Source organism: Rhineura floridana, chromosome 7 (genome assembly GCF_030035675.1).
Source record: "Rhineura floridana isolate rRhiFlo1 chromosome 7, rRhiFlo1.hap2, whole genome shotgun sequence".
NCBI lineage: Eukaryota > Metazoa > Chordata > Lepidosauria > Squamata > Rhineuridae > Rhineura > Rhineura floridana.
In genome coordinates this window covers 145261230-145283552 of record NC_084486.1, presented here as the reverse complement: position 1 = coordinate 145283552, position 22323 = coordinate 145261230, and the positions used below count along the sequence as shown (strand labels likewise).

The 22323-nt window shown below is 47.9% G+C and overlaps 1 protein-coding gene across 15 annotated transcripts in view; it reads left to right on the top strand.

The window, feature by feature from the left end:
* Positions 1–22323, top strand: part of EIF4G1 (eukaryotic translation initiation factor 4 gamma 1) — a 97278-nt gene that overhangs the window by 9344 nt on the left and 65611 nt on the right. For 5 of the 15 annotated variants that reach the window (XM_061637463.1, XM_061637451.1, XM_061637454.1 and 2 more), the window contains 4 exons: positions 12192–12303; positions 12691–12780; positions 13197–13229; positions 19836–20006. In XM_061637463.1, the coding sequence (XP_061493447.1) occupies positions 12229–12303; positions 12691–12780; positions 13197–13229; positions 19836–20006 (369 nt within the window). In that variant the 5' untranslated portion in view covers positions 12192–12228. Of the gene's footprint in view, positions 1–7663; positions 7805–8036; positions 8302–9811; positions 9971–12191; positions 12304–12690; positions 12781–13196; positions 13230–19835; positions 20007–22323 lie in introns of those variants that run through there. The other 10 variants (XM_061637453.1, XM_061637459.1, XM_061637461.1 and 7 more) reach the window with 7 other exon arrangements.

Genomic DNA, 22323 nt, shown 5'->3' with positions numbered 1-22323 from the left:
TAAACTGTTAAAACAATGCAATTTAAAATAAAATAAAAGCAAGTAAAATAAAATAAATATGCCTTTTACTTAAAATATCTAAAAACAATTAAAAACCATACAAGAATATTGAAAAACATTTATAACAACTAAAACATTTATCACTGGAGCTATAAACTGGAGAGCAAAGTAGTTTTGCCAAATTCATTCTAACATGTTTTGGATGCCACACTTGAGAGATCTTCAGGATCTGCCCCTGCCGCTTCAATAAGTAGGGCTTTTCTACATGTAGGGTTTTATTTTACAAGAGACAACTTTTTCATATTTTTAATTGTTGTCTTCTATTTGCCTTTCTGCAGGAGATTAGACGACAGGTCCCATAATAATCATTTTCCATCTTAAGCAGGGAGACATGGTTATGAAGAAGCCAACTAAAAAGGGAGGGATATAAATTGAAATTTCTGTTGACTTGGGTGAAAGTAAAAAAACACTGAGGAGTTTACAGTGGCCGCATTCATGCGTTATAATAAGCAAAGGTTGTTGGGTTTTTGTCGTTTATTGAGAATGAGCAGCAGGCTGTTAACAGCGTTCCTGATTGCTCCTACTTTGCTCTTCCCCGGCCTAGCAGAAGAATCAAATCAGGATGTTTACAGTTAAGTTTGGTTCCCTGTGATATCTACACTTGGGATTGTGCTTTGTTGCTCTATTAACAAGATATATAAGCCAAAAATGAGGATCCTGGTTCAGACATCACAAGAACCCCAGGCTAATTGTGGCTTCCTAGTTTGTTTCTCTCGCTCGCCCAAGGGGAGCACGCCTGCTCATTCTTGCTCAAGAGCCTTTTCCTATCGTGATGTGTGGATGAGGCCGATCAGAGTTGTAAGGCGGAGGTGACAAGGGAAAAGATGCAGTAAAGAAGCAAGGTCGAAAAGGAAACAAACGTGAACGGATGTGGTTACATGTACTTCGGCTTCATTTCAATTAGGATAGAACAAAGGGGTTACCCTGCCTTCCTCAACATGGTGCCATTCAGAGCTTATGAACTACAACTCCCATCAGCTCCAGCCAGCAGCAGTCAAAAACATCTGGAGAGCACCAGGTTGGGGAAGGTTGGGTTAAGCAGTTGGCTTAATGGAAAAGGGTAGTTTTTTTAGGGAAGATTTGTAGGAAGATGGAATGGTCACAGTAGTTATGGATGTCAGCGTAATTGCAGGTGTTTGCCTGAGCACCTTTGGAAGAAGTTGTATTGAACCAGTGAATAGGAAGCTTCTGCGAGCAGCCAGAAAACAAGAGTACAATTCCCGCTTTGTCAAATACTACTTGTGAAGTCATGGGCAACTTGCGTTCTCTGTTAGCTGTTCTTCAAATGGGAATTGTAATGCATTGAGTTCATACTCTGTCAGATTCACCCACAAATGCAAATTCTGTAGTTGGGTTAAATTACGCAGTTTTGTTTCCTAAAATCAGATTGTACCTGTGCCTTATTGCCCATTTCCAAACATCGTATGATAATTGATATGCTGCTCCAGATGGTTGAGGTGGAACTATCAACATTCCATTCCCCACATTAACCTACATTCCATGGGTTACAATGTATGTTAGTGGAGCAGGATTGAATCTGGTGCCTGCCAGGTTTAAGCACAGCCCAGATGACCCAAGCAAGTGAGCTAATACAAAATCAGGCTGAGTGTCAACATTCATACCTGGGACCCTCTGTGTCCTTCTCCTGGTGTTCTATGCTGGCAGCCACCATTTTAATTCCCCAGAATAGTCTGGAGTGACACTATATCTAGGATTTTACAAAAAATTAAAATGGTGATAGCCTGGTGCCAGTCAAGACTGCCACCCCCAGATAAAGCCTGGCAGGGGTGCTCATTGGAGGGCACTGTGCTGAGGGCCCCTTAAAGCCAGCCCTGGAGACAAACTGTTCTGGAAATATAACTGTTTCAGCAAGGGGGTGGGATGGCCATGCCGCCTGAGCATGTTCAGTGTATTATCTCCAATCCTTGGTAGACGGCTGTCTTGCTTTTTCTGTCGTGAGTGTGGCAACTCACCTACAGATATGGATAAAGCCCACTCCCTGGACATTGAGCACATTTATTTTCTTCCAGTTTTTAAGTTGACTATGGGGGAGCATCAGGTGTCTTGCCTTCTGTCTGGTCTGATAATGATGCCTTTGCGACCCAGGAAACACTTTGGACGGGGTGGGCCTCTATCCTAAGTACCTCTTCATTCAGCAAGTGTTTGAAAGTTCATAGTTCAGTTTCCTTCAATTCTAGCACAGAACCTTCCCAAGTATGGGGATACGGGTTGCAACTGGCTGACCCCCTTGTGGAACTTCAAGACCTGCCTGAGGCCATGATCACATAAGTGGCGTCCAGGTTAATAACCAACCTCCTTAGCATGCCTTAAGTCATGGACTGTTCACTCTCAGAGCCTCTGCCCACATGATGTCTTGTGTGCCTACCTGAAAATGTAAAATGCTAGTGGGATAAATGTGTGTCTTGCACATACTGTTTCTCGGGGAACACAGAACCTGGGTTTGCCTCTGTGTAATAAGAACATAAGAAGAGCCTGCTGGATCAGGCCAGTGGCCCATCTAGTCCAGCATCCTGTTCTCACAGTGGCCAACCAGGTGCCTGGGGGAAGCCCGCAAGCAGGACCCGAGTGCAAGAACACTCTCCCCTCCTGAGGCTTCCGGCAACTGGTTTTCAGAAGCATGCTGCCTCTGACTAGGGTGGCAGAGCACAGCCATCATGGCTAGTAGCCATTGATAGCCCTGTCCTCCATGAATGTGTCTAATCTTCTTTTAAAGCCATCCAAGCTGGTGGCCATTACTGCATCTTGTGGGAGCAAATTCCATAGTTTAACTATGCGCTGAGTAAAGAAGTACTTCCTTTTGTCTGTCCTGAATCGTCCAACATTCAGCTTCTTTGAATGTCCATGAGTTCTAGTATTATGAGAGAGGGAGAAGAACTAATGTGTGAAGTAACCCTAAGAGAGAAATTAAAAGTGAGGAAGGAGCAGGAAAATATGCTCCTCTGAAAAAAGGGTGCCTGTATTCCTGCTCCTAAACCAGCCTTTCCCAACTAGTGGGCCACCAGATGTTGTTGGACCACAATTCCCATCTTTCCTGACCATTGGCAATGCTGGCTGAGGCTGATGGGAGTTGTGGTCCAGCAACACCTGGTGGCCCACTAGTTGGGAAAGGCTGTCCTAAACTGTTAGTTATATTTGCTCTACCCCTTCGTGGAGCATTACTCTAGATTTCTGAAAGAACCACTCTGGGAAATTCCCATAAGGCTTTACTGAATATAGTCCTCCTCATGGGGTACATAGTCCAGTGTGACAAGCCCCCTGGAATAACTTCTGCAGAGGCTTCTTGCTCCATTTCCTATTGCTCATGTGAATGCAGCTTGATAAGTTCTGATGATTTTATATAAATATGAACCTTGGAACTTCTCAAGTTCATTTAGCCAAAGAACATTTTAATGTGCCTGACTGTCACTTGTCCCCCAACCCCCAATCTAGGTGTACTCTGATGGCTGGTGACCTACCTACCCTCTGTAGTCCGTGAGATTGAAAACAGTGAGCTGATCTTTGATTTGGGAGTGTTTAGCCAGCCTGGCTTATCGACTTTATACATCTATGAAGGAACCAGCGCTGCTACTGCAGTTCCTGCCCAGAGTAGTTTTGCATTGTCATAAAACTGCCAAAACGGGTTGGCACTCCAGGGTTGGGGAATTTTCCTTTTCCCATATGAGGATGTTGCCTTGCTTGCCTCTTCTCTTGGGCTGGCAAATGTGAGGGCTTGTTTTTAGAAAGATAGTCCCTGCGAAAGGAGGGCATGTATTGTATAATAATAGCGACCCTTAGCATTTTTTTGGTAGTGGTTTAGAGTGTGGAAAGTGTTTTCCATATAATATCTCAGTAATTCTTGCAGCAGCCCTGTAAGGTAAGCTAGAATTATTACCCTTGTATTGCAGATTGAAGGAAGAAAGGCTTGCATCAACGTATTGAATTCAGGGCACAGGTGTGAGGTTAATTGGTTTTATTTATTTATTTATTATTTGATTTATTTCCCGCCCTTCCTCCCAGCAGGAGCCCAGGGTGGCAAACAGTGGTTCTTGGCCACTGTGCAGCACCTGCTCTTGCAGGAAAGAGTCAGCCTATGAAGAGAGAAGAGGGGGGTTCTGATGTGAATTGGGTGGGTAGTCATGGACCAGGGAAGAGCTTTGGTATCTGGAAGGGTAGGGTCAGATGTATACAAGGAATAGCTAGAGATGTAGCAAGTAGCCAAGTTGGTTGAGCAACATGGAAGGAGTCCTTCATTTCCAAACCTGGGAGGAAGTATGTGAGCTTCCCCTTTCTTCTAGGGCAGCCTTTGCTAGTCTGATGCCCTCCAGATGTTTGGACTACAATTTCCATCAGCTCTAGCCATGGGTGTGGTGCAGTTCAGTTGGGGTGGAAAAATATTTATAGCTGAGAGGCATCCACAAGCAAGGTGGGGGTTGTTTGGGGGGATAGGGCTGGCCTCTTACCACTTGCTGCTTGATATGTATATGAACCCTAAAATGCCAAGAAACAGCCGTGACCAGGCAGCCCAATATAAGGTCCCTGTAGCTGTCTTGTGGCTGCATCTTTAAATCTCCGCCTCCTTGCTTTCCCAGTCTTTAGCCTTCGAGGTGTTTGTGTCATGGTATTGGCCATGCTAATTGATAACCGTGCTAATTGATATCCTGCCGGCAGGCCTTGAATGGCTGAAGTCTGGGATGCATGTGAATTTGACAGCAGTCAGCTGGTTGGCTGTTGTGGGAAGCAGCTGTTGTGGAGTAACATCTCTTTTCCTCCTTAGGCTGGATAGTGAAGACCCTGTTTGGGGAGGCAGAGCTAAGTTGTAGTCCCAGAATAGCTTCCTTTAGAAATATGGCCTGTGTATCTCTTTGACTGCAATGACCTTTGTGGGTCAGTGCTAGCATCTCAATGGTTACACTTGGTGAAGGAAGTGGAGTCTTCTCTGCCCCCCCCAATTTATTTTATTTCATTTCATTTATATCCCACCCTTCCTCCCAAAGGTGCTCATGGTGGCAAACACCAAAGTGATAAAACTATTAAAAATAAAAACATACTCTCACACCTGATAATTTCAGCGTTGTGAGGAGCAGTGTCTTTCAGCTGTCAAAAGCCTGGGTAAATATGGATGTTCTTAAATTCCTCTTGAAAATTAATAACAAGGCAGACAAACATCAGGGAGGGCATTTCACAGTGCGCCAACCAGGTATCGCTACCAGCACGGGTTCCCCTACTGATTGTAGGGCTTGAGAGATATTTGATGTTGGGGAAGCCCCTCTTTTTAAGTACTTAGGTCCTAAGCCTTTCAGGGCTTTGCACACTGGAACTAACACTTTGAATTGGGCCCGGTAGCTCATTGGTAGGCAGCGCAGTGCTTTCAGGACTGGTGACACACGGTCCCATTGGGCCGCCCCACTTCCCAACTTAGCAGCTGCAGTCGACATTAGCTGCTGCCTCTAGATGTGGGGCAGCTCCATACAGAGGGCATTACAGTAGTCCAGGCAGGAGGTTGCCAGAGCAGGGATAACTGAGGCTGGAATGCCCCAGTCCAGGAATGACCATAGCCGGCAAACCACCCTGAGCTGGGTATAACCATTCTATGCCACAGAAGCCACTTGCGACTCTAGTGATAAGTTGGGATCCAGGTAGTGATAAGTTGGGATCCAGGAGTACTCCCAAACCACAAACCTGTTCCTTAAGGGGGGAGTGCAGCCCCTCCCAGAATAGGTTGCCTATCTAATTCCTGGATACAGGGGCTACTCACCCACAGCACCCTCATCTTATTAAGATTCAGTCTCAGTCTGTTGCCCCCCCTATCCAGCCATCGTTGCTTCCAGACATTGGTCATGGTGTCTTCACTCTTGAAAATGTACCTAGTGTTCTGTCTCTTTCCCCTTCCTTCCCTTGTGCCTTTCCATCTGGGCCTGAGATGTTCTAACCAGGGACTCTGAAGCTCCCATTCTTTTCAGTGATTCCCATTGGAGTTGCAACCCCACTTTGGAATACCCTAAATCTTAGTTATTTTATATATGCTCGCAAAGAACTGTGGGTGATACTCAATTCTAACCATACTCAGAGAAGACCAAATGAAATTAATGGACGTGATTAACCTAGCTTCATTAATTTCAGTGGGTCTATTCGGAGGAGGACTCAGTTGATCTTTTCTGCCCTCCCAAAACTCCTCTTCCTGGCCTCATTTGAGAAACTTTGGCCAAATGAATGGGACCAAAGAAAGAAGCACCTGAATGTGGTGGCGACTTGCTGCTGGAAAAAAGAGCATCACCACTGCCCAGATCCGTGTGTGGTGTGGTTTGTGTCATGCATTCTGTGTTGGATTCAGGCCTGAAGCAAGCCAGTGTGATGTAGCCTCACCCTTTTCTGCCTTGTGAAAGAAGAAAGTAATACCTTAATTTGCCAACATGGTTGCTGCCTGTGGAGAGGCTGCAGTGTTGGCTCTGCTGCTGGCTTGTCCCCATGTGTTACTCTGTGTGTGTGTGGGGGGGGGCTTTTGTGCAAATACAAAAAGAATACGACTCTGTAAGGCAGGGGCTTATTTTCAAATTTTCTGTAGCAATTTTTAGCATACAAATGTGGCTTGCGGTCCTGCATTACACTTCTTTGCATGGTTGCACTGTGTGTGTGGTCCTGACCCAGAGAATTGGCTGTCCGCCTGGCCCTCCTTTGCCTGACTGGTGCAAACGTAGATTGCCCAACCCTCTGGTAACCTATGCTGCCGTAACCTTGCCTCTTCTGATTTGGGGGAACAGGTCCCTACTTGCTGTGCTCGACTTGTGCCCTGAGCGTGGAAGTGGTAAATGCTGAGGATCTACTAACTGTGCAGCTGTTTTCTCCCACTGTGGAAGCAACGCAGAGACTGTGGCATTCCCTTGTTTGTCGGATTTCCTTTTGAGAAGGGGAGAAAGTCACCAGCCACCTTCGGCTATTCATGGCGCCCCGGAGTTGGGAGGGCTTAACTCAAGTCTGCACCCCACTGTCATTCTTCCCCATTTGTAAAATCCTCCAAAGCAGGCATGGCAGGAGCCCGTCCGTTCTTGAACTGTATGTTATGGGGTGGGGTGAGTGGCCTTCACTTTCCAAATGCTACATCTGTGAAGCCTGTGTGGCAGTGAGGAGCCAGCTGTTGGTGGGGTGAGATTTCTTGAGAAGGCATTGAGAGATTGTTACTTCTGGTTTACCCTTAAGTTGCACGTTTAATTTGCAGAGTGCATGATGGTCTCCTGTTGTGCAAGCCGGTCTATGGGTCATTAAGGCCCACAGTTCCAGATGAGGAAGTGAGGCAGAGAGCGATTTTTGCCTTGAGCGGCGCTTGTCTTTGTAGTTGTCAAGGGATGCTTGGTGGCAAGGGTCCCAGGCCAAATCCATTACGGCTGCTTACTTGAAGTAATGAGACAGGAGGTGCATCAATGTCTCTCCTGCCCCCCTCCCAGCACTTGGCCTGCCACTTTCCAAGTGGCCTTAACTGCATCTCCTCCTCTCCCTCTGAAGGCAAATGTTTACACCTCCTGCTGCCCCCTCTCCATTCCAGTCACGGCTGTTCTTGCTGATTTTGGAGGGTGCGCAGATCCCTCTCCTCGTTTTGTATCTTCTGCAGCTCGGGACGCAGTGAGGCAGGGCACCTTCCCAGGCGAAAGGAGGCCTCCCGTGGGTGGGTGTCAGTGCTGCGAAATGGCGCGGCAGCACCCAGGCTTCCTCTGCCATCTGTCGAGTGCCTGCTGCTCCTCCGGTAGCACAGGTAGGTGGTGTCTGGTTGCGTAGCCCTGCCAGGAGGGGAGAGGCTTTCCTAGGTTGGGTCAGGAGCCTTCCTGCCTGCCTGCTTCCCTCTTCCCGTTCAGTGCGAGTGACTCAGGCTTGTAGGCGTGGGATTTTCTCTGACTGGTTTGGGCAGTGCCAGGGCCGAATGGCTGTGACTGGGTGGGGTTTTGGGTGCTCCCTGGTTCTCCTCAGTCTCTCCTATCCCTGTCTTGGTGTCTCTGCAGTGCAACAGACTCTGCGATCTGACACCACTGCCAGCTCCCGGCACTCATGTTCCTGGCCTTCCCAGGGTGGGGGCGGGGGGCTGTCCCCTGCCTTGCCCATGTTTGGCGAGTCCGACCCTCCCTGCAGTGCACTAGCAGGTTTGCAGGCTGATAGTCTGTCCCCCCCCCCCGGTCATTTCCCCAAAGCCTGGCAGATGAAAAGTCTCAGCTGTTTGCCAAACTGGCCGGGTTTCCCCCCCCTCCCTACTTAGGGGTGAGTATTTTTCATCTCTGTGTTTTCTGTGCATGCCTTGAGTGGGGGTGGGGGGTGGAGGCTCTTCCACGTAGGGACCTTGACTTTTTGTTTGCCCCAGTCCCTGTTTGGCCCCGTTTTGGAGGGGGGGAGGTGGAGGAGGTGGCATTCCAAAGCAAGATCTTTTTTTCTTTGTCGTTGATTTGAGTTGGGCCTGTGCTTGGAGAGGGAAGAGGGCTTGGTCTGGAGAGAGGGAAGAGAGCTTGGCAGGGAGCTGGCCTGCATAAAGAATTAACTGGGCATGTTTGAGAGAGGGGAAAAATGACTTGTGGTTGCAATTACCTCTCCCCAGACTTCGAGGCAGCGCTGGCTTCATTCATCAAAACTTCACACAGGCTTTTTCAGGGTGTCTGGCTAATTCAGGTGCTCGTGGGCCTCCCCACAAAGCAACAGCCTAGTTCCCTGCAGCTCCTCTGGGCCTTCGGGTTGAGTTTTCTGGGCTGGTCTCTTTCCGTGAGCACTGCTGTCCCTGCAGTTTGTGGGTTTGCAGTTGGAGGTGGCTTCTGTTTCCATGTCTGGAAATTCAGGGCCATGTTGGGTGGCATCTCTTGATAGACTTGGCCCCATAGAGCTGTTGTGGAGTTGCTTCCTATAGGCAGCTGCAGCATACCCCTACCTTGTGTGCCTGTCTGTGCGGTGATGCACCACAGTGTATCTAGTTTCTAGAAGGTTGCACTGGGGTGCGGGGGGAGAGGGAGGGAGAGAAATGGGTTGCAAACTGTGCAGTTGTGGTCAGTGCAGCTCCTCCTTTCTTAAATCCTCCCTCTCTCTCTCTCGCTCGCTCGCACGCACGCACGCACAGAGATCCAGAGGTGGCATACACTAAATGCTGGTCCTATTTTTTTTAATGGCATTCTGTTTTAGTAAGGACTGAGAAGGCTGGAAAGAAAGGAAAGGCCACCTCTGAAAACCAGTAGCCATAGCTCCGAATGGAGGTGAAGATATTGGAGCTGTTCTGCCACCTTCACCCACAACTCACATACATTTCAGCTTTTTTTGCCAGTGCCCTGTAAAATCTTTAGCATCTAAATCCTTGTGGAGTTTGGGTGCCCTTACCAAGGTCCACCCGACACAGGTGTGGCTCGGCTGTTCTGTGTGCTGAATCAGAACCGCGCAGAACCTTCCTGATCCCTTCTCTGATTTTTTTTTCTTTAGCACTGCGTATGCTCCCTCCTGTGCCTGCAAGGCTTCATAGCCTGAAATGCTGACAGCAGGAGCCTAAGAGTCAGGTTACGGCAGGACTCTGGGTCTGTTTGGGCAGAGTGACTATCTTGCTTTGTGCTGCGGAGGGCACTGCCCCCTGCCCAGACCCAAAGGTTTCTATTCCCAGAAGTTTCCACAGGATGGCTGTGTTACTGTTTACTGCCTGGTGTCCTGAAGCGGTTCCCTTTGCCCTGTCGGCCTGGCCTTTGCACCTTACTTTGTCTGTGTGCTTGTGAGAGCTGCAGGCGGTTAGTCCTTGCTTGGGTTGAGGCCTATAGTAGATGATTAGGAGGCTTCTAAATCCCCCTTGCCCCAAGCAAGCACTTGGAGCAAAACAGGGGTGGCAGATACGTGTGTGGGTCCTTCCTTGCACTGTGTAGGGCTTGGCTGCCCAGATGACTTCTGTTTCCTGCTTAATCCTATCCAGGTGAGTTTTGTCCTTTGTTGTAGAATATGGGGCTGGCTGGGCTTGGAATGGGCTTCCTCGTTGACTTGGCCTATTGGACCAGGGGGCACAAGAGGGACAAGAGCATATTTCCTCTGCACAAAATGTGTGAGGGGCTCCCATTTGTTCTCTCACCCTGCTGTGTCCTAGAGAGCAGGGAGGATGTGCCTCGACGGTGTAATGGGGATCACTGCGGCACAGTGGATTCATGTGGCTGGTTTGGAGGTGGAAGATGCTGTGGAAGTCCTTGGGCAGCCAGCCGTCGATCTTATTTGGGCAAGTTATCTGTGGCCTCGTATCTACACTGACCCCTCTAATTAGTTGACAGTCAGAATGAGGCAATGTGCTACGTATGCCGAAAGGTGCTGAAGAAATGGCCAGTGCGCGTGAAAGGGGGTTGGCTTCCTGGTAGTAGTGGTGCGTGGTCTGATGACAAGCGTGAGTCAGTAGTGAGCAGAGTCAGTCGGTTCAGAGCCTGTGTGTTAGATTGGCATCCCCTATAATGCTGTGGCCACAGAAAGTGTGCAATGCTTGCCATTGTGGCCACATGGAGTCATATCTTATACAGGTCATTGGAGCAAACTGGGTCACCTCAGTGGTCGCATTTGAGCAACGCAGGGCCTCAGATAATGTCCATACTCCAGCTTGCTTAGAAATACCATACTCTGGCATTGGTCTAAAGGCATTCTACATACTGTGCATCTGTTTGAGAGCATCATCACGTTGGGTGTCTTTCTGACGGACTTAGATGTGGGAGTGAATCTGTGTGCGGTGCTGCTTTGCCTTCCAGGACTAGATTATATCGACCTCAGCTTCACTGCTGGATGCCTTTCAGCCAAATTGGGATGGAGGAGTGCAATTTACAGCCAATTCGAGACCCCTTTGATGCTACCTCAGCAACTTTTTCTTTGTGCGAAGACAGCTTGGAGTTGTGTGCAAGCTAGCAAGGTTTTGTGCTCAGAATAAAAAATGTCAATATCTGGAGAAAGATATTGAATTATGGGCCTGGGTTATTGGGGAAGAGGTGGTTATAATATTTTTAAACTTCTTAAGAGGAGTTGTCACAGAGGAAAGGAGGATAGTGCTATCAAATTAATGGATTGTAGATTTCTCTGGGAATTATGGGTACTAATGAGAGCTCATAAGTCCCTCCCCTAGTTGTTGCAAGCAGGGTTGCTAGACATTTTTATCTTAAAAAAAAAATTTTTTTTAAATCCTTCATTTGCAAGTAGATTTCCAGAATGTCAAATTCTGCACTTGCTTTGGTGCCCTCCATCTATTTTTCCCACAACTCCCAGCTGTGCTTGCTGGGGCTGATGGGAGTTGTAGGCCAAAACAGATGGAGGAAACTAAGGTGGTAAAGGCTGCCATACAGGATAGGCGTGTGGAATGCAGGCAATCCCAACATCAACGGGTGCCATTTCTGTACACGAATACTGAAGCCATCCTCACTAAGATTTGTGGGGCTGCTGGAGGCCAGTGTAGATGACACTGCCAAAACGCAGGAGATCTTCAGGTGAAATTGAAGCCACGTTTATCTTGCTGCCTAAGCAAGCACAGGCACAGGGTTAGGGAACGTGTGAGGGAAAGCCTGCAGTTTGGGGCTGGACCACTGGAAATCAGCATGTAAGCATAAGGCTATGTGGAAATGGGGTGGCCATTTATCTTGACACTAAAAAGGTGCAGTTGCCTAGGAGTCCTTTGATACTCTTATTAGCAAGATCCATCACCTCCCCCCTAATGTTCCATGTCTTCTCTGGTCCCCATTTGTTTTTGATGCTAGGAGATCCTTGTACTTGAAGTGGGGTCTAGGTGACTTCCCATCTTTGGGCTGCTCTGCACACCCTTCCAATATGCTGTGGGGTCCAGTTTTAGCTTGGAGCTATTTCCTGAGCCTCTAGTCGTGTTGGATTCCCTTCTCTGTTCATTCTACATCTGTGTTGGAATTGCTTTTTAATATGCTTTTAATCTTTTAAAAAATATTTTTAACCTTTTTTTAAAAAAAGTTTTGAAAACTTTTTAAAAAAATGTTTTTAAAGATGTTTTTCATGTATTTTAAAGTCTGTTTTTACGATGTTTTGAAGTGTTTTTGGTGCTTTTGTTTGCCGGCTGGGGCTCCTGCTAGGAGGAAAGGCGGGATATAAATCAAATAATAAATAAAGAAAATAAAATGTTTATGATGCCTCTTTTTTCTCCCTCCCAGCAGGTAGCAAAGGGATCCTTATGCAGCACCACGTGAAATGAACAAAACTCCACAGCCCTCAGGAGGAACCCCATCAGCCCCACACCCCTCCCCTTCTCCTGGACTGCCACAGGTAAGGATTTTCCCTCCCAAGGCACCTTGTCCCCCTCTGTTTTGCAGCATGTAAGGAGAACGTACTTTTCTCCGTCTGCAACCTCATTTTGCTGCCCTGTGGTGGTTTAAGAGGCAGCTCCTTCCCCCCGTGAGCTGCTCCACACGCACCTTTTTGCAGTTCACTTGCCTGCTGTTTGTGGCTTGATTCTGAACCTTGCAAGTTGGAATTTGACTGAATGGCCATCTTGATCCCTTTTGTGAACCTCATCTTTAGGTCTGTGTGCTTGTTGCACCTTCACAGATTTTTCCTGTGCACTAGTATCATTGTGTAGGTTGCGGTTGGGGGTTTGGGGCAGCTACCGAAGCCACTAACCCGTTCTTCTCCCTCCCTTCTGCCCTCCCCCAGCAGTCAGCATTTCCTCCTGGCCAGACGGCACCTGTGGTTTTTAACCCAGCGCAAGCTACCCAAATGAATACGCCTTCCCAGCCTCGACAGGTAAGGGGGTGGAGGGTGGCTGTTGCCGCCACTGCTGCTTTTGTGCTGCGTGATTCTCTGGGATGGCAGCCAGGCTTTCCCCGATGGGCTGCCAGACAGGTTCTTTGGTGTGGCTCGGGGATTGCCGGGTGTAAGGAGCCCTGGAGCTTGACTGGCTCTGCGGGCGCCGCTGACTCAGGATCTGCGGCGCGTGCCGGGTGGGGATGTCCGTTTGGGTGGAGACAGCTGTGAACGCAGAGGTGTAGTGGCAATTGCCCTGTCCTTGGCTGATGTCCTGGACCTCTCCGGGTGGCGTGGGTTCTGAGAGGGGCAGGTAAGACAGATGGCGCTGAGAAGTGAGATGGTGGTGGGGATGCCTGTAACAGTCAGTGATGTTCTGCTCTTGTCTCCTCTCCCCTCGCTCTTTCCTGTCTTAGTTTCCAGCAGGGCCTCGTTCTTTACATCAGCAGGTACTAACCCTTCTCTACTCCCTTCACCGCATGCTGTATACGCAGTCCTTGGCGGTGGGTGGGGGTGTGTGCAACCACGTTAGGGGCTTTGCTTGGACACTGCAGGGAAACTGGCTGACAAGGTATAGAGACTGCTGGTCACTCGGCCTGGCCTGCAAGGCAGAAACAGTGTGGAGTACTGATGCGGCATAGATGCCAACGGACTGAGTTGGGGAGTCCCCATTGCAAAGCTTGCAACTGCCGTGAACTCCCTAGGTGGCCCCAGGCAAACTGCTCACTTGTCCTCAGCTCTCCGTCCTCAATATGAGGATAATAATACTGACCCCACCTTTGGGTGGGGGGAGGTGTGAGAATCACAACAAGATAATCCATAGGAAGCTTTTCAAATGCTCTGTTGTGCTACATGAATTATATTTCTAAAGAGGAGTATCCTTTTTTTATTTTAAAGAATATGGGGAGGAAATGGATCCAGTCAAAGAGGAAAACAAAATGTGGGAAGGAGGATCTGTGGCTCACGTGACTGGCAGTCCCTGCTGGCCTGGGTGGCTAGGGGCCGTTCGGCTGCAGTGTCCAAGGAAGAGCACTCTCTCCCCTTCCCTTGTGACTTGCATGATGTCTGAGTCATGGCAGCTGCCTCTCTGCTGGTGCTACTTCTGCTTGCATTTCTTCCCTGTTCTATGTCACCCTTTCCTTTCCCTTCCCATGGAACAAACTGCCTGTCCGTGCCCAGGGATGGTCTTGGGACCGTTTTGAGCTGTTGACTTGTTTTCCATTCCCTCCCCCCAATGCCCCAAAGGGCATGTGTGTGGCCCTTTGGGGTGTCACAGAGAGACAAAGTTTCAGAGTGCTGCTCCTGACTCTCAGAAGCCTCCGTTAGTGTTAACTTTGAGGAGATCTGACCAAAAAGGCTGGAGTCCCATTCCAATGCTGGGGAACTTCTGGGTCTCCAGATGTCGCTGGACTCTCAACTCTGATCAGCTCCCAACAAGCATGGCCCAGTGATCAGGGATGAAAGGAGTTTTAGTCCAGCAAACATGTGGAGGGCTACAGCTTCCTTTCCCTGTTCCCTTGAGATATTTACTGGTTCCCTACAACGCTGCTCAGAAGCTGCTTCCTGTAAAGCTTGATTTACCTACCTACCTACCTACCTACATGCTTGATCAGGCGTTTTTACAAGGTGTCAGCTGGGATTTTGAGTTTGTTCTCATTCCTCCTTGTTGGTTCAACCTGAGGAGCCCCAATCCATTTGTCCTGTTGTTGACTCATACAGATCGTGGTAATCCAAGAGGCTTGTATTCTGGCTGTCTCTGTGCTAACCTTCCTGGGCCATGGGTTGCATTGTCATCTTTCCAAGTAGGTGGCCTATCGCCAGACCGAAACTCCTGACTCTTGAGTCAGCCCTTGATTGCACAAGCATCACATACTGCCACAAAGGATGAGACCTAGAGCCTGGATCTTTAGTAGAGAGCCTGTGGGCCACATCAGACCCCCTGTTACCTCTCCTATTCACCACCATGCCACTGCTAAGATGTTGGGCTGCGAATAAGGAAGTCTGCAATTCAAATCTCAATATGTGACTTTAGGAAGCCACTGTCAGCATCAGCCTTCTTGGGGTAATGATACTGGCCTTAATTAGAGAACTATTGTAAGAATTACTGAGATTTTTTTTAAAGGTTTTGGACACTTCAAAAGGATTTATGCATACCAGATATTTATCTGGAATACTTGTGCCTCACTTTTCTATTTTTGATAATGTTCCATCATAATTTATTATGACTTCTATTGTCCCAATCCTGATTCCCATAGTCCCTTACAGAACAGCTTCACTATGTTCCTTTGCACATGGTGATGGTTTGCATGCATTAGGGTGACATGCCCATCTTCTTAAGGAACTACAGAGAAAAGAGCACCAGATATATGCATAGCCAGGGAATGTTTTAGGGTGGCACATCAAGGGAGGAGTGGGGCAGCTCCACTGTACACCTGCACGTCAGTCTCCTAGCAAGGACCTGAGCCCTTGGATGGCCTTAAAAGGGGATTAGACAAAAATCACGGCGGGAAAGGCTCACAATGGCTATATATTATCTCCAGCATCAGAGGCATTATGCCCCCAAATACCAGCTGGTGGGGAACAAGAGCTTTGGGGCTCATGCCCTGCCTGAGGTTTTCCCACAGGCATCTGGTTGGAAAGCTGGATGATGGCTTAGGTGGGCCTTCCGTTTGATGCAGCAGGCAGGGCTCTTACGTTCTTAATGTGTGCTCCCACCCCCATCCCAGAGACATAATGACAGATCTGGCTCCTGCTCATGAAACCCACAATAAGAAGCTTGGTGAGTTGCTTCTTGTTATGGCGAGAAGTGTTAGGTGGGCTACTGGTAGCCCACCACCATGTTGATAATTTCCTCCTCCACTGCCGTCTTCCTTAGTGGTTGAATTACGCTTACAGTCTGCTCAGCCTTCCACTTAGCTAACTCTCTGAGGCTTGGAGCTGATTTGGGCTCCAGGCTGAGTGCATGAGCGCGTTGGACACTTTCTCAGTTGCAGCTCATTTGGGCTGTGCTTCGAAGAGTGTTGTGGGTGACTTTACTCTTAGCAGCTGCAAATGTGCTCCTTTGGGACTGACCCGAGGGTGACTTGCCCCTCCTCTCACTTGAATCTTTCTCCTTCCCATCTCTGAGGGCCTGCCCAAGAGTTAGTGGTTTAGAAGGCTGTAAAAATAGAATAATGTCAATTGTGTGTGTGCTTTTGGATTGAGGGGGGGCATCTGGAAGGTGTTTGTCTCCTGCGGAAATAGGGTGTGGGTTCTAGCAGTGAAGGCTCATTTCATGGGAGACTAGTTCATTCATGGAGGGTAAGGCTATCAGTAGCTCCTAGCCACGTTGGCTCAGATTAACCTCCACCATCTGAGGCAGTATGCTTCTGAATACCAGCTGCTGGGGATCACAAGAGGGAGGGAGAGTGCTTTATTTTATTTTTATTTATTTAATTAAGCTTATATACCGCCCGACTAGCAACAGCTCTCTGGGCGGTGAACATTAAAAATACAATAAAAATAACACAAAACTGTACACAAAACTGTACAGTCTAAAATCAAAATATAATAATTTACAATTAACAGGAATTAAAATGCCTCAGAGAGGCACCTGTCCTACAGAGAGGCACCTGTCCTACTTGCAGGCTTCCCATGGGCACCTGGTTGGCCACTGTAAGAACAGGACTAGACTAGATGGGCCTTTGCTGTGACCCAGCAGGGCTGCTCTTAGGTTCATGTGTTGTAGTCCTGGGGACGCTTTAGCTGAAAATAGTTAAGGTTTGTTTGTTTGTTGCTCCTTCTCTCTTCCTGCCTTAGGATCATAGAATAGTAGAGTTGGAAGGGGCCTATAAGGCCATTGAGTCCAACCGCCTGCTCAATGCAGGAATCCAAATCAAAGCATTCCCGACAGGTGGCTGTCCAGCTGCCCCTTGAATGCCTCCAGTGTCAGTGATCCCACTACCTCTCTAGGTAATTGGTTCCATTATCATATGGCTCTAACAGTTAGGAAGTTTTTCCTGATGTCCAGTTGAAATCTGGCTTCCTGCAACTTGAATCAATTATTCCATGTCCTGCACTCTGGGACGATCGAGAAGAGATCCCAGCCCTCCTCTATGTGACAACCTTTCATGTACTTGAAGAGTGCTATCATATCTCCCCTCAGTCTTCTCTTCTCCAGGCCTTATTCATTAAGAAATTGAAATAAAAATATTCATATACAGAGAAAAGCAACCTTGCATTCACATGCTGTATATATCTATTTTCAGCATGCAATACTGCCATTATATAATGTGCGGTTGAACTACAAGCATCTCTTACATTTTCATATTGTATCTCAGTTATTTGATAAGCCCTAGGCCTAACCAAAACAAACAAATCCTATTACTTCCTTAAGCAATAACTTTTTCCTGGTGCAAAGATCACTTTCCAGTATTGTGCAAATGTTAGTCTTGCGGCAACAAGAGCAAAATAATAATTCTGAGCCACCACAGATGCAATTCTTCTTGCGGTTTGCACAGAACTTAATACCTTTTTATTACTATTTTTCCATAAGCAGCGTACCTGTGCTAGTACCTATTTCTTCATATGACAAAACTTTGTTTTTCTTTTAAAGGTCTTTATAGCAATCTAGCTTTTATATTTTCAGGGTTCCCAAGGATGTGTTCCAAGTTATTTAATGTAGCGCTGATGCCATAGGTGACACACACCACCTTGTCCTTCCCCTTTTCCCAGGTCTCCAATAAACTATTTATTATAAGATGCTCATTCTTTCAATATTTGGTGGAATGGTGGTTATGGCCTCCTACGACAGGAGATGCTGTGGATGAGTTCTTAATACAAAGTTCTTCTTTAAAGGCAGCAGTATTTTAGGTGTCGTGGCTGTCTCTTCCCAAGTGACTGAGAGAAGGAGACGGATTATAGATGTGTGTAGCCAGTGGAGAGGAGACAAGGGAATATAGTTAAGACAGAGGTGGAGAGCTTTAAAAGTGAGAACTGGACACTTGGAAGTTCAATGCAGAGTATGGCAGTTGTTGCAGAAGAGGCCAGGACTATTTGTGACCCCCCAAACCTGAACATTTTGGCCTGGCCAGCTGCTTGGCACCCCCCCCCCCCGTTTCTGCAGTCAGGTCCAGATTTTCATTGATGGGGCTGGTGTAAGGACTTGATGAGGAGAGTTGTTCCCCAAGTCTCTGCGACTTCTTGTCCCCTCTGACATCATACTGTGATGGTGCGTCATCATACAGTACAACCTTTCAGCACAAGTCCCAGCCTATTTCTGTTCTCTCCCCTTCTCCTCCTCCCGCCTCCCAATCCCAGCTTCCTTCTTGCATCGCTGCAGTTCTGTTTCTGCTCAGCGTTGAGCTATCCCCCCGGGCTTGGTAACTTGTCTGGCTGTAGATAACTCCTGTCTCTCTCTCTCTCTTTCTGTTTCTTTTTTTCCTCTCTCCTTTTTCTCTGTGTGTGTGTGTGTGTGTGTGTGTGTGTGTGCGTGCTTGCTAACAGGGAGGATTCAGGTCTCTTCAGGTAATGCATTTTCTATAACCCTATCTTCGGTTGGGAGAGGGAGGGTCTGAGCGTCGGTGCAAGTCATGTAACGTTTGCTCTAGGCTCCAATCTGTAGCTCCCTGTGCAGTTAAAAATTGTCTGTATACAGTAGGGCCCTGCTTACCGGCGTTCCGTTTTCCGGCATTCCGCTGATGCAGCAGCTTTCAATGAGGGGAAATTCCCCGTTTTAAGGCTGCTTTTGCGACATTTTGTGACATTTTCGCGCGATGCGCCCCATTATTTTCAATGGGTTTCGCTTTACGGCGATTTCCGCTTTACGGCAGGAGTCCGGAACGGAACCTGCCGTATAAGTGGGGCCCGCCTGTATAGCATTAGGCCTTAAGGAAATGCAACACCTTGGCTAGAAATCTCCCTTTCTTCCGTTTCCCATTTTGTGTGTAAGAGGTCTGGGAAAGGAGTCACGTGAATTAGCGTGATCCATAGCAGTCTTTCTTCGCATCCTGAGAAGAGGTGGGGGAAATCTGGCTGCTTCTGGACCATGCTCTTCTCTCTCTCTTTTTTAATCTGTACAAAGTATTTGATCTAGGTTCCAAAATCCATTGGTCTTGTCTTAAATCCCCACCCCCACTTTGCCCATGTGATGTTGCATTGTATCGTGGGATTTGTAATGGGTATATGTTGTAGTGCTTTGAGAAACTCCAGGTGGGCTGCAGGGGAGCTTCACATGTTAGTTATGTGAAATTTGGAGAAGGTAGCCTGAGCTTGGAGTTGCCCAGTGTTGCTGATTCCTGTTGGATGTAGGTCAGCTGTTCTCGTCAGTGTGGGTTTTGAAGAAGATGGCAATTTGACCCATATGTAGTCAAGGTAATTTGCATTATATATCCTCACTGCACATCATTTTCTGAGTTTGTTTTGTTGAATTTTGGCTGTTTGCTTTGTTGAATTTCGGCTGCATTGTTTATTTGGGGAAGGTAGACTTGAGTGCATAGAACATTGTAGGGTAGAAGGTCTGCAGTGGAAGACCCCGGGCTAAATTGAGCCCCTCCAGCTATAGGTGGGAGTGGTGTGTGTAGCAACAGAATTTGCTCTTAGGAGGTCGAGGTGCCAACCTGTCCCCTGCTTCTCACAGCGGTCCTTCAGGCAAAGTAGTTGCTGCCTAGGGCAACCAGAGGATTGCAGCCCAATTTCAGGACCTGATCTTAGCATAGAGCCCCCACTTCTGCAGTCTTGGACAACCGGAACAGGAAATGTGGTCATGCAGAAATTGCCCACTTGTCAGGTTTTTCTCTACAGCCTTCTGGCTCCCAACATTTGCTTTTCTTCTTTGAAATAAAAACAAAAGCATGGTTTTCAGGGACTCCACTGACGCTGCCAGGTTTTGCATTAGCAGCCCTGTGCTGTGCTTTTCCAGTGCAGGACGATTCCTGAACGTGACCTTCATAGAGCCACCACCAGAGTCTTGGGGAGGTGGAAGTGGGGCTGGCAAAGGGGAAGCAGCTGTGTCTCTGGGTTTTCTCAGGCCAGGCCTTGCTAACCAAGCATGCCCCTCTCTTCTTTCTCTCTTGAAGCATTTCTACCAGAGCAGGGCTCAGCCTCCGACAAGTGCTTCCCGGGTGCAGAGTAACACGTCGGCTCGGCCTGGCCCACCCACTCATGTTTATCCAGCTGCTTCCCAGGTGATGATGATCCCCTCACAGATCTCCTACCCTGCTTCGCAAGGCTACTACATCCCTGGACAGGTGAGGGCTAGAACGGGGCCAAGGTCTTCTCTGTGGAGGGCAGACCTGGAGAGCGTTTTGCACTTTCCCAAGCAAGCCACATCTCCTGGAGCCTTCTGCTAGCTTTTTTTTCCTGTGGGACTCTGGTAGCATTATGGGGCAGGCTTACGACCCTCCCTCCTGGTGCCCTCATCTTAACTGCGTACCTGTTAACTCATAGCACTCTCCTCCTGACTCCATTGTTTCCTGTGGTCACGTACAGGCACTGCTGTCTTGTTTTGTAAAATAGAATCAATGGAAACGCTGCTTACGCATCGTGCGCATGCCTCCTTGCAAATGTGTCAGTTAGAAATGGGGCACCGGCAGCCATTGGGAGCAGCAGATAAATGTCTTCAAAGCTGGTGAGGGGGCAACAGCAGAGATTTGGCATGTGTGATGTGATCCACATCCTGCTTATGAGCACCAGGAATTTAGGAGGCAGTGGAACTGTGCTTTTACAACCCGGCTTGTGGACGGTTTACTTCATGGGACTTGAAGCCCACACTGTCCCAAGGGCTGGGGATGGGTAGCTGCATGCTAATTACTCTACCCTCTCCCTCCTTGTGTTCACCCCAAACTAGTTTGAATAAAAACATCTTGCACCATTTGAGGAAATCATGCAGGGCTGGACTTTGCTGAGTCACCCAGAACTGAAGGATGCCCACTGAGAACACTTTGTGTGTGTGTGTGTGTCCTCTTGTAGGCTTGCTTTGATGCACTTATGGGTGTATGTATGATCTTGAAAGGTCACGGTAGGATATGGGATGTCCTTAAGTGTGCTGACCTAGGCAGTTCATTTCTGGCTGGGTCAGCTGCACTAGGGATGAGAGATTTAATCAGTTAAAACAAATTTTAAAAGCCTTGTTTTTAAGAAGGCATTCTCTCTTGTGTGTGAGAGAAGGGGGAATCTCAGAGAGGATGCCTGCAGCAACTCATGTGGGCATCATCAAAAAACCAAATTGTGCTCCTGTTTCCTTATGGACCAATGTGTGCTCCTATGTAAAAATGTATACTGATGATGATTTATTTCCTTTATGAATTGCTTCCCATTGAGGCATCCTGAAGTGATTTACAATACAGATGTAGTTGATTAAAACACTCATACAGTTCATCAGTTTGAGATTTCATCTGGTTGCATCCCTAAGCCGGCTCCTGCACTGTGTGCCTGCTCCCTTCTGTGCCTCTTCCCTAAATGATTGCTGGAGTCCTGTAGTTGCTCCTACCCCCTCCAAGTGCACTACTCCCATTGCTTGTCAAATTGTGGAAGTTACCCTTTCCCATGGGGCCCTTGCATCTCTTGACTCTTATCACTTTCCTCCCATAACCTGAGGTGGAGAGGCCATGTATCTGGGAGCTATGCTGTCAAGTGTGTATGTGTGAGTGGGGCACACTTTGAGTCTTTCAGGTGGTAATGATTATCCAGCCACTGGAACCTTCAGCCTTGCTTTACGCCTGCATCCATCATAAGGGTAGGAAGGAGTCTCATTGATTTCCTTGTTTACCATCTTAAGGCGGACATCCGAAATACCAGTGCTGTCTAAACTTTTCTTTGAAAGCTTCTGAACTAGAGCACAGATTCTTGCATTTTTGACACTGTGTGGCTGGTAGACTTCACTGCCAGGGCAGACAGATTAAAGACAAATGGTACCTGTGAGCCTGTGGCTGCTCTTAAGCTGCTGGGGAGAAACCATGAAGGATCAAAAAGCCTATGAGTGAATGGTATTGGGAGGCTTCTGTGTCAGCCCTTACCTAGATGGGGCATAGAGTTGTCTTTGTATTGGATGCGGAGTGAATTAATAGGCACTTGAAATGGAAATGGACTGCCTTCAAGTCGATTCCGACTTATGGCGACCTTATGAATAGGGTTTCCATGGTAAGCGGTATTCAGAGGGGGTTTACCATTGCCTTCCTCTGAGGCTGAGAGGCAGTGACTGGCCCAAGGTCACCCAGTGAGCTTCATGGCTGTGTGGGGATTCAAACCCTGGTCTCCCAGGTCATAGTCCACACCTTAACCACTACACCACACTGGCTCTCGAATAGGCACTTAATGGCTCATTTTAAAAGCGAGTGCAAAAACGCCAGGATTTGGGAAAGTTTTCTTTAGTTGGCAAGTGCCTTCACCACCCCTTGAGAGGTTTGACCTAAGCTATTAGAGCAACAGCTTGAAGGTCTCTGATTGATGTGGCCCCTTGTTCTCTGTTTATTCCAGCCCTGCTTGTGACCTGCTGATTCTGCTCCTCTTGAGCCAGTGAACATTACTGGGATGTTACTGCAGCTCCTGTTCCGAATGTGTGGATTC